Source organism: Protopterus annectens, chromosome 3.part0 (assembly GCF_019279795.1).
Source record: "Protopterus annectens isolate FY-2018-M chromosome 3.part0, PAN1.0, whole genome shotgun sequence".
In the NCBI taxonomy this organism is placed as follows: domain Eukaryota; kingdom Metazoa; phylum Chordata; order Ceratodontiformes; family Protopteridae; genus Protopterus; species Protopterus annectens.
In genome coordinates, this window is record NC_056731.1 from 508,061,804 (window position 1) to 508,077,703 (window position 15,900).

The window sequence follows — 15,900 nt, forward strand, 5'->3', positions numbered from 1 at the left end:
ATTTATTGGTTGGAGACAATGGTGAAGCAAAGCATGACAGGAAAGTACAGTTGTGTACACTTACCATAAATGTAGATGTTCGAGTGTACTCACTGTTGCAGTCATTACATTTGGGTAATCCTGCTGAGAGGTTGCCCTCAGTAGGCCTGAATTCCAACGTCTTGGGTCCTGCGTCGGCTGCTATCACCCCTTCCCTGACGTCAGGTCATCAAGGGTATAAAGCGGACGCCATTTTCTTCAGTTGTTCTTGCCCCAGATGTCAGGTGCCCCCTCTAAAAGGGCAGCCAAAATTTATATATATATAAAATTACATGCACCAATAAAAACTTTACCTTCATCTACAAGCAAGTGCACCACATAGGTTGTATAAATCAGAGAAGGAAAGATAAGTTCCGGCAGGAGAAAAGGGGATGGCAGGTGAGTAACCTAGACTGCAACAGTGAATACACTCGAACATCTACATTTATGGTAAATGTACACAACTGTACTATGTTCTTTGTATTTCACTGTTGCAGTCATTACATTTGGGTACAGTCCCAAAGCTATGGTTGGGAGGCTGGAGCTAAACAGCGTTAGGAGCAGCTATGAGGCCCTGCAGAACTGCAGTGGCAAAGCCTGCCCTGGATTTAGAGTAGAGTGGCAGATGATAGTGCTTTGTAAAGGTGTGCACTGAACTCCAAGTAGCAGCCTCTAAAATGTCTTTGGTTGGTACTCCCCTGAGGAAGGCTGCTGAAGTGGCTGCAGCTCTGGTTGAATGTGGCCTAATGCCCTTGGGCACTGGCTTGCCATGCTGTGAATAGCAGAAACGAATGCAGTGGCCTATCCACTTTGAAATAGTCTGCTTTGAGACAGCCTTTCCTTGGGATCCTGCAGCATATGCCACTAGTAATTGCTCTGTCTTTCTGAAAACTTTAGTTCTGTCCAAGTAGAATCTAAGCTGTCTGTGTATGTCCAAAGAATGCAGAATTCTCTCCCCCTTGTTCTGTGGATTTAGATAGAAAGTTGGCAGATGAATAGTTTGGTTAAGAGCCACACTGGACACCACCTTAGGCATAAATGTTGGGTTTGTCCTCAGAGAAACCCTGTCTGGATAAAAAATGATAAAAGGTTCCACAGCCATGAGTGCCTGTAGCTCTGAAACTCGTCTTGCAGAGGTTATTGCTAGGAGCAGAGCTGTTTTCCAAGATAAAAACTTTATATCAGCAGTAGCAGCTGGCTCAAAAGGAGGCAGGGTGAGTTTTTCCAAGACATAGTTGAGGTCCCATGCAGGTATTGGTGATCTCCTTGGAGGCCTTAAGTTTTTGGCTCCTCTGAGGTACTGCCTTAACAAAGGGTGAGAAAAGATTGGTGGATCTGTATTGTAATGAGCTGAAATGGCAGAGGCATGAATTTTAATTGATGAAAAAGATATGTCTTTGTCCAGCATCTCAGTTAAGTATTGCAAAATATGAGGAATATTTGGTACAGCTGTATCAGTTCCTTGTGTCTGGGTCCAAGCACAGAATCTCTTCCATTTTCCTTCCATTTTCCAGCATAAGATTTTCTTGTTCTATGCCTTCTGGCTTCTAAAATGACATCCATCACAGCTTTACTGAGAGGTGTGTTTTGTATAACTACATTATCCGCCATGCTGCCAGTTTTAAGGTCCTGAGTTGGCTGTGCAGGATCTGATTGTTTTGCTGGGACAGTAGATGAGGTATTTGAGGTAAGGTCCAAGCTGGGCACTGAGACAAGTTCCTTAGGATTAGATACCAGTACTAGCGGTGGCAGTCTGGGGCAATCAGTATCATCTTTGGCTTCTCCTGTCTGACCTTTAGGAGTACCTTGGGGAGGAGAGGCAGTGGAGGAAAGGCATGTACTGATAGGTTTTTCCAGCTGAAAGATAGGGCGTCCACTTTCCATGCTTGTCTGTCATAAGTCCTTGTGCAGAATCTTTTTAGTTGGTAGTTGTGAGGCGAGGCAAATAGATCTATGCCCAGGACTCCCCATTTCCTTGTTCCTTGGATCCAGCTGCCACTCGTGGGGATCCATGAGTTTTCTGCTTAGTTAGTCTGCCAGAGTATTTTCCTTTCCTGGCAGGAATTGTGCCTGCAGATGTACTTGGTAAGTCAATGGTGTGTCCTACAAAGTCATGGCTAGTCTGCAAAGGGGGTAAGAATGTGTGCCCCCCTGCTTGTTTATATACCACATAACCGTGGTGTTGTCTGTCTTTATCAGTAGTTGTCCCAGATGAAGTAGGTCCTTGAAGGCTGTCAGGGCATTTTGAACAGCTAACATCTCTTTTTGATTGATATTTAGATGCATTTGGTTTGAGGACCATGTGCCCTGAATGCATCTTCCTGCCATGTGGGCACCCCAGGCATAATCTGATACATCTGTTGTTAGTGTCTGCCTGGCTGGGGGTAATGTGAATGGCTGTCCCATGTTCTGGTAACAAGCCTTCGCCCACCACTGAAACTCTTGTTGCAGGCAGGGAATGAGAGTAATCATTGTTTCCAGGCTGTGGCAATGTTGAGTCCAAACACTTTTTAGGTACCATTGACGTTTCTTCATATGCAGTCTTGCATATGGAATTAGTAGGATGCAGGATGCCATGAAGCCCAAAGCCTGCAGAATTTTTCTTGCAGATAACTGGGCCTTTGTTGCCAACATTTTTAAATAGGTAGTCAGTTGCCTTTGTTTGTCTGGCGTGAGATAAGCCATCTGGGCAGTTGTATTTAAACTTGCACCCAGGAATATTATCTCTTGAGAGGGTACTAGTTTTGATTTATTTTCATTGACTGTGTACCCTAGGCATGTTAGAAGTCTTTTCACAAACGCCAGATGTGGTAGAAGAATGTCCTTGTTCTCTGCTTGAATTAGACAGTCGTCCAAGTAAGGATATATTTGTATTCCTCTTTGTCTGCAGAATGCAATTACTGGTGTCAGGCACTTTGTAAAGACCCTGGGTGCAGTAGATAAGCCAAAGGACAGTGCAGAGAATTGGTAATGCATTGAGCCAGCCTTGAATCTGAGGTATCTTCTGCATGATTGTCTGATTGGGACATGCAGGTATGCCTCTTTTAGGTCTAAAGTTACAAGTCAAGCATTCTTGCCCAGCATGGGCAGAAGCTGCTGCAAAGTCAACATTTTGAATTTTGGAATATCCAGGAATGTGTTCAGAATAGATAGGTCCATTATTGGTCTCCAGGCTTTGTCCTTTCTGGGTACCAAGAACAGTCTTGAGTAAAATCCTTGTCCCTGCTCTTGTTCTGGTACTTGTTGAATGGCCCCCATGGTCATGAGGGATGAGACTTGTTTTTGTGTCTCTGCCCATTGATTTTTTGGCAGGTCTGGCCAACCGTTTCCCTTGGCAGGGTATGGATGTGCAACTTGCAGCCTTGTGACACTATGTCTAGAACCCATTTGTCCTGGGTTATAATGTGCCAATTTTGAGAAAAAAAGTGCTATTTTTCCCCCTAAGGGTGCTGCCAGAAGATAAGTGCTTGGTGCAGGCAGGGCGAAGTCATTGGGACTGTTTCCTGTATGGTTGTGATTTGTCTTCTCCACTTTTGGAGGTAGAAGCACCCCATTGTTTAGACCTGTACGAACCTTGCGGCTGGGATCTACCTCTAGGGCATCCGGGCCTGCCCCTTTGAGGTCTGTCTGACACTGGAACGGACCAATTCTTTGTAGGCCAGTGTCTGTTAAACCTAGGAGGCTGTACCTGTAAAAAATCTTTGACTGTTTGCATAGATTTAGCTTTGTCCTCCATTTTCTTTAACACTTCTTCTGCCTTAACACCAAACAAGGTATCGTGCTGTAATGGTGCATCTAATAATTTAGCTTTGACATGATCAGGCAGATTTTGTTCCTTTAACCAAGCATGCCTCCTAATTACAGAACTCGTAACAGCGGCCCTGCAGGAGGCCTCCAAAGAATCAAAACCGCATTGCAAAGTATGCTTTCCAACTTGTTCAGCTGCATGCAATAAATCCTGCATTTCTTTGTTTTCTGCACAGTCAGAATTTACCAACATTTTCTGTTTAAGCAGTGTCATGACATATTGCTGATATCTGAGCATATGAAACTGGCAGTTTAAGGCCCTTGTAGCCAAGGTAGCAGATGTGTAAATCTTTTTTCCCCATCTATCCAGTGCCCTAGAATCTCTATCTGAGGGGGTAGGGTTTTTTGCAGTGGAAGCCTTAACCCCTTTGGGACCCTGAGAAATAGTTTCTGGGTCTGCAGCAGGGTTTTTGAAAAGGAATTTATGAGAGTCAGGAACCTGTAGTATCTGTCAGGCTTAACAGGAGCTGGAGGTAAGGAGTCAGCGGTCAGACTAGACTCTGAAAATACATCATCTACAATGTCTAACACAGGTGGAATAGCTAGAGGCCTGTGTTGAGGTAGTAAAAGGAAGTCCCGGAGCCTCTTTGTAGATTCTGAAAAATCTTGGCTCTCCCAGTGGAAATGCTCCCTCATGGTATGCAAGGTTTCCCTAAAAGAATAGTCCTCAGGAGGAGAAGCTGAAGGAATAGATTCTTCAGCATCAGAATCCTCATGGGGGGGAGTGAATATTCCTGATCAGAAGAGGAATCAGAGGAAATGGTAACCTGATCTGAAGATTCATAGTCAGTCTCTTGCCTAGGCCTCTTATCAGGAGGGGGATGGGAACCCCTGATCAAGGTAATTAAGTCTTCGGCCATTTTGAGCATCTGTTTTTTGGGCATGGAGGCCTGTCCATGTGACTGGTGAACTTGTTTCTTTGCCTTTAAAGGTGCTTTAGTCTTTGCCTTTGAAGCTGAAGTCGGTTTAATGTATAATTGTTTAGGTCTGAATACACCCTCAGAAGCCGATGCCTGCCGGATCCATCTGAGGGAATAGTTTCCGAAGCTCCAATACCTTGAGTTTCTAGTGGCCTGACCGACTCCACATGGGATTCGGTAGCGGCCTGAGACTCTAAAGTAGCGGGCGTCAGGGGCTGCGAAAGCACCTCACTGAGAACCGGCGACTGGCTTAGGAGAAGCTTCGTCGTCGGTTTTGGACCTCGGTAGCCTGTCTTTTTCTTTGCGTTTTTTTGTGAACTCCGGTAGTCGGATGGCTATCCGACGACATTGTATAATTAAATCTGCGCCCAAAATAGCTTAATGCAAAATCGTACCGACGCTTAATAGTGCATTGGTTAAATCTAGCACAAAACCGACAACTGGAAACGTTGTGGTCAGAGCCTAGGCAAGGAATACAGTAAGAATGAAAGTCCTTATGAGGTATTTGTTTCCCACAAGAAATACAATTATTAACTTTTTCTGACATCGGTCTGGAGCAAGAAAAAAGTTTCCCCAATGGGGTACTTAGCTTTTAATGAAGACTTCGGATCTGAAACTCAAACACGAAAATCTCAGGAGTCGGCCAACCGGCACTTGTGAACTGCTTCTGGCACTGCGCAGCAAGAAAGACTGAAGAAAATGGCATCAGCTGCTTCTTTTATACCCCTGACGACCTGACATCAGGGAAGGGGCGACAGCAGCCGACGCAGGACCCAAGACTTTGGAATTCAGGCCGAGGGCAACCTGCCAGCAGGATTACCCAAATGTAATGACTGCAACAGTGAAACATGAAGAACATCCTTAAGAAAGTTCTAGAGAGAACACGTGAAGTGAACTTAAAGCTTAACCCTCTGAAGTGCAAATTCAGATTACCATAAGTTACATATGTAGGTCATTTATTCACTAGCACTGGCTTGCAACCAGACCTGTCCAAGCAAGCAGCCATTCTTGAGATGCTAGCACCAGATAATATTCAGGCTCTGCAACGTTTTCTTGGTACGGTCAACAATTTAGGCAAGTTTATACCAGACTTCAGTGAGTTGACAGTGCTCTGAGAGAGCCGACGTGCAAAAATGTTACATGGTCTTGGTTGGAACACAACCATTGGGCATTTGAAGACCTTAATCAGAAAACTGCCACCCTCACCTACATTAAGATGCTATGATGTCAATAAACCAGTAACTTTCCTGTGATACTTCATAATTTGGTATTGGCACAGTTATTCTTCAAGAAAGCAGACCAGTAGCCTATGCATCTAGAACTCTTACCCAAAGTGAAATGCAAAATGCTCAAATTGAGAAAGACCTTTTGGCAATTGTATTTGTATGTTCAAAGTTTCATTATTATATCTATGGTCGAGCTATTCACATTGAAACTGATCACCGACCTCTAGCTACTATTCTAAAGAAGCCTATGCATTCAGCTTCAGCGAGATTACAAAGAATGATGCTCAAATTGCAAAAGTACAACTTCAAAATGGTCTATACAAAAGGCAAACTTCTTTACCTGGCAGATAACTTATCCAGATTGCCCAGAAATACAACGGAACAGCTTCATGCAGAGAATTTTGACTTTGACATCATGGAAGTGTGTAATGTTTCTACCATGAGACTTGATGAGCTGAGAGATCCATACAAGGACTGATCCAATTTTGCAAAGCTCAACCACTGCATTAATGTTGGATGGCTGTCAGGGCAATCTAGTGTACCACCTTAAGTGCAAACTTATTTTCCTTACAGAGATGAGATGTTGATGGAAGATGGCATTATTTTCAAAGGTGCCAAAACTGTTGTTCCTGCCTCCTTACAACATGAATTTATCCATATTTTGCAGCATGGCCACCCAGGTTCCGAATCTACCAAAAGAAGGGTGACAGAACTAGTATTCTGGCCTTCTGTAGTAAAAGACATTCAAAGTACTTCCTTCTTGTTCACTATGCAACAGTACTAAACCGCATTTGCAAAAAGAACCACTTCAGCTAAGTCAGGTTCCTGAACTACCTTGGTCAACAGTAGCCACTGGTACATTTGAGTGCAACTCAGCATTACTTAGTACTGGTATTCTCTTATTCAAACTGGTTTGAGATTGATTTGCTACCCAATGTCCACTGCTATCACCAAGTTGAAACATAATTTCTTGGTCCATGGTAGTCCACACAAAGTTATTTCTGCCAGTGGTACACAATCTAGTAGTCAGTTGTTTTAGAAATTTGCAAAAGAATGGGACTTTGTACGTGTTACTAGTGGTGTAGAATATCCACAGTCAAATGGACTAGCTGAACATGCAATTACTTGAGAGGTCAAAGCGTGATAATACAGATGTCTATTGGAATTTACTCAATCTCAGAAACATACCCCGTGACTATATACTTGGCTCGCCTACTCAGACTTCTATCCAGGCAAACCAGAACAAGATTGCCTATTAGTTCCAGTTTGTTGAGGACCACAGCTAAGAACAACAAGACACTTACAACCCAATTATTCAGAAAGCGTTCTTTCCAGAAGTCTAGTTATGATAAATCAAGCAGATTTCTTCGCCCACTGAAAGAAGGAGAGATGCTGAGGATACAAACAGTGAAAGGTTTCAACTGGATTGGTGAAGTAACAGGTATATGTACAGAGCCGAGATCCTACTTCTTAGAATCTGAGGGTGTGGAGTACAGGAGAAATTGCAGACATCTTCTTCCTGTACCAGAATGGATATCGCAGATTTGTTCCTGTGATACACACTCTAGATCTCAGAATAATCCAGACAATGTTCCTGTAACGTTTCTTGACTTCTACTTCCATTCCTGATGATGTTCCTGATGTCCCTTAAGTTAACATTCAGCAGAGATAATCCCAGTTGTTAGACTTGATTCTAATTTTTATGCCACATGATTTGGTCATATTTCCAGATACACAGCAACCTGGACATAGTTGTCTATATGTATTTAGGTCTGTATAATTGCATAACAAAGAATTATTTGTATTGATTGCATGTCAATTATTGTTGTCAATATTGCATGACTGATTTCTCAAAGAGGAAGGATGAAGAATAGTGTATGTTGTACCTTTATGAAGTGTTTCAAGGTTGGCACGTGTATATAAATAGCAAGCAAGTGCTAGCTTCAGTGCCATTTTGAGAGTGCAGCCAGAAAGTGAGGAGGTATTATTGTAATAGCTAGCACATTTATAGGTTTATCCAAGTTAAAAGTTATTGAGCCTCAATCCTGATGCGTTTGCACATAATAAAGCTGCTTGAACAAAACCCACAAAGACTTGCCTATCGTATTTTGACTAGATGAGCGACATTCTGCATCAAGCTATTTATGCTGCACAGATCAGCTGCCTCCATTGCATCTAAGAACATCATACAGTCACAATTCCACAGCCTTGACTTTACAGAAGAAATATCTATAGGGCACTATGTTTAGGAATGCCCATTTCTGTTCTCCAGTGTGGAAGGAATACCACAGCCTCCAAAACAAAACTTCATCCTGTACATTTAAATTTTTTTGACAACTTTATGTAAATCCCACTGACGTCAGATACTGACACCACAGGCTGATGTGCTTGCGATCGCCTTTTCTGCACTGTTTATGTGTAACATTGTTACCTGCCCCCCCAAGCAAAAAATCTCTTACACAATTCACATTTCACTAATCAGAAGCACTGAAGTTTAATGCATATGAAGTGGTAGCAGCAACACTTTACATTAAAAAATTATTTGGCATTTCAGTTTCAGTTTACACTTTAGCCATATGATATGCCTGACTACTGTACCTTTTGTTGCAAGTATTTCTGCAAGGACTATCCGTAAAGTATGTGAATAGGAATCCTTTGAGGGTATGAGGCAGAGAACTAAGACACGGGAAAATGTTCTGAGGAAACTGATCTCTTCTTCTGTGCTTCTTAAGAAAGAATGTAGAATCATTGGTCGTTGAAGCTCCTCTTGTCTGGAAGTAGAAAAATGTTGCAACAATGAATACTTCCCTATCAAAAATAACAGATACATATATACTGTAATTCTATGTTTCAAAAGGAAGAGACAATACTCAAAGCTACTCCATAGGAGGCGCACAGGGCACAATAGCTAAAACATGTGTAAACTGCATTAAGAATGACTATAAAGGTAGTATTCCAGCTGTTCACTGGTATGTGTCTGTGTTCACTACATCTTCACTACATGATGTGCAGTGTTTGGCAGTCATACATCCATATCAACTCGCTAAACTAAACATCAATTTGCCTTTTTATGCGAGGTTGAACCACATACACAAGCACATGTTAAATATAATTTAAAAAAAAAAAATCGCAATATATGTACACACAAAAGGCATTACAATGCCTTCTCCTGAATCTGACCACACAGCCAAGATAGACTTAGGATACAACAAGAGAGAGAAAGAGAGACAGCACACTGTAGTGATATTTTTGCTTCACAGTTCCAGCAGTAACCAACTTCTAAACAGCCCCAAAAGGGATGATAAGCCAACTTCAGTAGCAAAACACTGCAGGTCAAGGAGTGTTGTCCCGGAGTTCCAAAACAAACACTTAGCCCCAGCAGTCCCACACCACACCAACCTTTGCCTTATCCTCAGCAACCTGACACAGCACTGACGTCTTGGGGGGGCTAAGATGTAGGACATGAAGCATGGATGTGCAGGTTTTGCTGGCAGTATTAAGGTAAATATAAGTCTGTCAGTACCAGCGGAAGGTGTAGCTCCATAAGAAAGTTAACGCTATGAAATGCAAGTCTGCACTGGTGCATCAATATTTTTGGTGTACAATGTAGCCCCGCCATCTTTATGAATCACATCTGCAGGGCACTCTGGTTGCTCAGCAAAATGAGCTTGTACTCAATCACAGACTGGAAGCATTTACTAACCAAATTTTTGTTCTGCCATGAGTGGCCATTTTACCCCTTTTAGTATCAGGCAAGGTTTGTTGACTCTAGCCCCAAGAATGCAGTCAGTCTCTTAACAGTTATGGATAACTGCATACCTCTCACCTGTCCAGCTTTTTGCAGACTGGCCAGATTTTTGACTCGTATTTTTGGTCTGTGCTAAAATTCGTGGTTTTCTGTATTTTTGTGGCAAATCAGTGAGGACTGAATTTACTAAATAATGGCAGGCATTTGAGCTTCAGACTTCATATCCTTCAGAAAATGCATGGCAACACAAAACCTTTTATTCTCGCAACTTTCTAAGTTTATAAGAACAATATTTAAAATGTGTCTCCTCATTATTTTTGACTTTGTCCAGATTTTTATGCCAAGAGCTTCAGAGCTATGGTTACTGATGCTAACATTTCATCAGGAAAAAAGCAGCAATATTTTCCTAATATGATGGAATGATCAAACAGCAAGGCACTTGCAAAATCATGTCACTCACTAGGAGCTCACTTCCACTAAGCAACTTCCTACAATTATAACCTGCACCCAATAAAGCTGCTTGAATCAACTCCTTACAGACAACTATGACATTAACAGTAAATAGCATTGTTGCTTTTGGCGACCCCTAACAGGGAAAAGCAGAAAGACACACACACACTGCAACCTTGCTGGCAAGCATCACACACCATTTATTTGCATGTTTAGTCTGATATTTTGTACTATCACTGATGATTCAGATTTGAGCATATGCCTTATCAGCTCCTAAACAACTAGGAATATCTCTGGAAAAAAAAACTATAAAATAACTTAAAAGCAGTGTTCACTGCTATGTTACAAATAAAAAAAAGAATAGTTCTAGTAGTTTACAAATTAAATAAAAACTGCAATGGTCAAGAGGATTCCAATCACTGGATAACAGACAATTTAAATGGTCAACAAACAAGCGAGCAAACAAAAACACAAATTACATTTCTTTGAAAACCCCCATATCTTCTTACTTCCCTAATCTAGCAACATCAAGCAGGGTTCCACCTCAAAAAATTGTAGTGTGGATTCTTCATTTCTCAGGAGGTGATCCTTATAAGAAATCCTTATAGATTTGTATTAAACAGGTTCATTGCTGTGACAACATACAGTTATTGTGCTAAGCACAAATGAACTTGTCCTGTGACACTTCAGCTATGATCCAGGCAACGAGTAAGCAAGCATAATAAAAATCAGGGGTTTATAGAAGTAACTTGTACATCCTAAAAACTGGCAAAGTAACAGGACAATACTAGTCACAGTCACATGAAGTGTTTCTGTACAGCAAAATAAGACAAAATAATGGAGAGACAGAGCAGTACTACACACTTAACGGCAGCAGAGACATTCGGGAGTCATTCCCATAAGTAAATTTTATTGACAGACACCCTAGGTACCTGCAGAAAAGTACTCTTCAGGGCCCTTGAAATCCAGAGGTGTTTGGTGTTAAACCTTCCATTGCGCCACAACTGTTATCATGGATGACTTAGCTTGCAGACCAAGAAAAGGGACTTGAAATCAAGTACAGTGAAGTACAAAGCATAATAAAGGGACGTATTCTAAACAAATATACAATTCACAGTACAGTTACAGCAGTAACAGTGAAGGCAAGAAATTCAACTTAGATCCCACTAGAATTTGGCATGGCTTTCAAAAAATTGTGACAAAATACACTCTCTTAAGTACAATAGCTATAAAACAAAAAATAACAATTATGTTGCATTAAATTCTGATTAGAGATTTGTAAAGTAAGAAGAAGCACAGATAAACAAATGCTGAAATTAAGCAAAAACTAAGTAGGATAAGAAGATGGGCATCACAATGTTCCCATTCAGACCTGTTATTTTTTCATACTGGCATCTCAGTGTTCTACTGACTTATAAAATGGGCACAGAAAATTAAAGAATCATACTACCAAAACATGCATCAGATGCATTCTATGCACAGGTAAAATAAGTCTATATAAACAATGACTGCATCATAAATAAAGTAATGAGCACATAGAACAGATTTTCCCTCATAGTCATTGCTTCTTCATTTTAATCTGAAAAAGAACAAAATAGAAATTCTTTTTTGTGATTATCTCAACTTTCTTGTGCTTATTAACAGATTAGAAAAAAGCAATTCATAGTTTTGATTAAAACTATTCCTATGGTGGCAGTCGGAAAGCCTCCCGATAATTTTACTTTACGCAGTTATATAATGCTGCCGTAGACTGTAAAAAATGAAAACTGTGCACTTACCTATAATGACACCTGCAAGACAAAAATCCATCTTCAATTACCTCTAGGACTGATGTATGGCTACAAGAAACTCTGAGGTTGCCTTGAAGCTTCTCTTTCCCATCATGCAATGCTCATTACATTCTCTCCAGTTCTTTTTGCAGCACTAAGCAGAGGGGAAAAATAGTAACGGGCAAAGAAGAGACTTCAGAAAAGATGCATCACATGTAGGGGATTGGAGGGAGAGCATTTTATTGAAGGGTTACCTTTTTACATATTTATTATTATGGTAAGGAAATAACTTTTTATATCTGATAAGAAATCCATCTTTAAAGCCTCAACAAGGTGTCCAGCAGTACAAATTTCAACACCACTGGCATTACTGAAAAATATTTTTTTAAAAAGTAGCCATGGCCATAACTACAGTAGAATGAGCCATAAGAGTTGGAGTCAAAAGCTTTCCATGTTTATTGTCAAAGAATTCAATACAATTAGCTAACCATATGAAAACTCCGTATCATGTTTAGATTTTGCAAGGGATACAAAGAACTGCTAATCTTCATGAACAGATTTAGTTCTACACACAAAATCTGAGCAGTCTTTAGACATCCACAAAGTGGAGAAAATATTCAGCATGGTTGGAATATTCAAGAAAAGAACATATACTTAAACTAGTTGAAATTAGATTCAGGAGCAACTTTTGGCATGAAATAATGGGTTTGTTCTGAGCACCACTCATTCTTGTGAAAAATTACACATGGACGCTTGCCAGAAAAGACCTCCAGCTCTAAAATTGTCTTGGCAAGAAGCAATGGTCAGAAGAAAATGGGTCTTCCAGCACAATGTTTGCCTGCAGATCCTACTGGCTCAAATGGTGCAAGAGTGAGCTTTTACAGCATAAATACCATGTGAAGGGGTAAGATCCTGAACAGGTAGTCTAAGGTAAAAGGTGCCATGTAGATCTTACCAACAGCTAGGACCAGAGTCAAAATTTCAGAGAAATAGGACAGCAGAAAATCAATAAGGGCTTAAAAAATGCCTTTGCTTGATGTCAAAACAAAAGACTTACAGAGGCAGGTGGACCTACTTTTCTAAGTAGAAGGCCACTGAAATGAGGATATGATGGAAACCACTCTCTAAAAAGTCATGACCATTTGCTACCAACGGAAACAGAGAAACTATGCTGTCAAATTTTGAGGAGTACCGATTTCAGTGAGATTTGCTTCAAAAGTGTGAAATAGCAGTGTCCTGAATGGTAACATATTGGCTTCTTCAGAAGAAGAGGGCTAAGCAGGGGAACTACGTTTGCAGAGGTCACAAAGATATAACAACAACTTCTGCTTTGAGCCATTTGACATTCAGGTTGAAGCTCTTCATCTCATGAAAAGGGGGAGTAAAATGGAGTTCATATGGCCTTGTAAGAGCTAGAAGATCCTTGTCTTGAACCTCTCTCTTCCCCACCCTAGGAGGGGGAACAAATGAAAAGATGACACATTTGGTGTTTGTTGGAGATGTAAAGAGACTGTGTAGCTTTTTTCCACAGAGATGAAAATGTTTCTTGCCACTGGAGTAGCCAGGGTCCATCCATGATACATCAGAAGTGGGAGAGTCTGTCAGGTAGAAAATCAGGCCCTCCTGGAATGGGGTTCACTACCAAAGAGTAGACTGAAATGATGACCATGCAGAAAAACTTAAGGGTAAATCTAAAAGCCTTCTGCAATGTTCTTTGGGGAGAAAGAATGGGGTCAGGTGACCAACCTCCTCTCTGATGCATTAGCTGCACTTCCCCAAATGTGGGATTTTCAGAAAGTGATGGAGAAAGCTTGCCCTTTATGCCTCTTCAAGGGCTTCAACTGGGGAAGACAAAGGGGATCTTGCATGTTTTGTCTTTGGAAGAACCTTCCTTGGCCCTTATGAATGCAGCCTATGAATCAGATGCACACAAAACTCAGCTGATCAAGATCAGTGAAGTACATGGGAAACTGCGCAGTGGAGCTGATAATGGTGGTTTCTGCCAGTGAACAGATTCTTGGGGAAAAAAGTAGCAGACTGGCACAAATGCCAAATAAAAGAGAGGTGGAGGATGGATAATAGATATTGATGACAATGGAAGTGGTGCTGCAAATACCAGCATGTGAAGTACTGAATATTAAAGGGGCACAGGGACCCAGCAGTTGATGGCCCAGGCATTGCCATAGCTGATGATACGGGAGAGATGCCAAAGGTCAGACACTGAAAATCTTAGTGCCTACAGGAATATCATCAACATCAATCAGAACAACTCCTTAGAGTATGGCATCAAGAAAGTCAGGGCCTGAGGATGCCACATCAGTAACTGATCCAGGAGGCATCTGCATCAGCACTGTCATGACTGCACTAGCTAGACTGAACCAAAGAGTTGTTAGTGGAGCCATGGGTCCCAGCGATGTCAGTACCAGAGAAAATAAAGCTCCAGGTGGGAAGTTAAAACTTTTTGGACCCCCCACGTCAAAGGGGATAGAGCAGTATCTCAAGATATCCTCTCCTTGGTCTCTTAGAACAACCTCAGCCAGCTTATGATAACACATACTAGGTAACACAAATAAGCAAAAGTAATTTGATGTGGATGGACTGCAGTCTAAAAGAAGTGACTGAACATCAGTAACTTGTACAATACACGATTCCACTACACAATAAGAATTCTGACAGATTTACTGTCCAAGGAAGACTCCTTCAGTACTGTCTTTGGATTAAAATTCCCTACACGGTTCTTGTCAACAAATTATGGCACTACTAGTAACAATAGTGGTAGTAGAACCAAATGTAGGAAAGGATGTTTTTAAAAACAAATAGATTTAAATTTGTTAATTTTATGAAGACAGAAAGTTACAGATATCCTTTCAGCAGGACAGCTTAAACAATGTTCTGGCTCGGTGTCAAGAACAGCCAGCCAAGTTCATTAGATTTTCTTTCTGAATAAGCATGGGAAAAAACTTTTGCTTTAAGTTTCTGATGACATTTTACATAATTTTAACTAAGCAATACTGAGCACAAAAGTAAAAAAGTATGTAATACAGGGGCTTCTCCTTAAAAAAGGTGTGCATCTCTCTGTGGGTGGACAGGCCAGAGTGAAGACACACTTTCTGAACAGAGGTTTAAAGATCATGTGATGAACAGACATATGCCCAACAATGCAGACAGTAAAGAAAATGATTTTGACAGTATTTAAAAAAAAAGGCTTTTTGCTCTTTGGACTGATGACAGAAGCAACAGAAAAAGAAATTAAGAAATACATATGTTGGCTACAGCATACAGCAGGAACCAGGTTATTTTACTGAAACTTGTCAGAATCACAGTGAGGTAGCCTGGGGCCCGTTCTCTGACATAAATCAAAGTATGGCAAAGAGGAAAATACAAGTGATGCATAAAGGGAATAGGAAGGGTTCCAAGCAGGCTGGTTAAGTTTCATCTACCAAGTGTTTTTCTAATGCCTGTGGCGTCGGTCCAAAAGGTTACCCAAAATGGACTTTTTCTCATCAAATCCTTCCTTACGCACTGTATAAATAATGCTTAAACTGCAATGACTGTTATAAATAGAACTTAACAGTTGTGTTTTGTGGTATCTGTTGCAGCATCAGTAGTTCACAGCTTGTGATCAGGAAAGCAAAAATGATGGGAAAAAAGTCAGTGTGTGTGTGTGTGTGTGTGTGTGTGTGTGTGTGTGTGTGTGTGTGTGTGTGTGTGTGTGATTAAACAGTAATCCTTTATAATAATCCAAGAGAAAAGGACAAGATAAACAAGCAGTTTGTGACAGATGGACCAAAACTCTTTAAAAAGACTTGTAACATTTTAACCCACGTATTGGTGTCAACTGAAATGTTTTTTCTTAACCAATTAAAATAGCACATTAAATAAGTTTAATGTTCTGAACATATTTCTATTACAAAGCAATTCCTGTATCGATTCAAAAAAAAAATGTAAGGTTCAGAGAATAC

General features: G+C 40.8%; 1 protein-coding gene across 1 annotated transcript in view; it reads right to left on the minus strand.

The window, feature by feature from the left end:
- The window catches only part of SNX25 (sorting nexin 25), a 1,427,683-nt gene that overhangs the window by 1,169,436 nt on the left and 242,347 nt on the right, over positions 1–15,900 (minus strand). Inside the window, exon 4 of the mRNA XM_044064925.1 lies at positions 8,570–8,742. Within this exon, the coding sequence (XP_043920860.1) occupies positions 8,570–8,742 (173 nt within the window). The remainder of the gene's footprint in view (positions 1–8,569; positions 8,743–15,900) is intronic.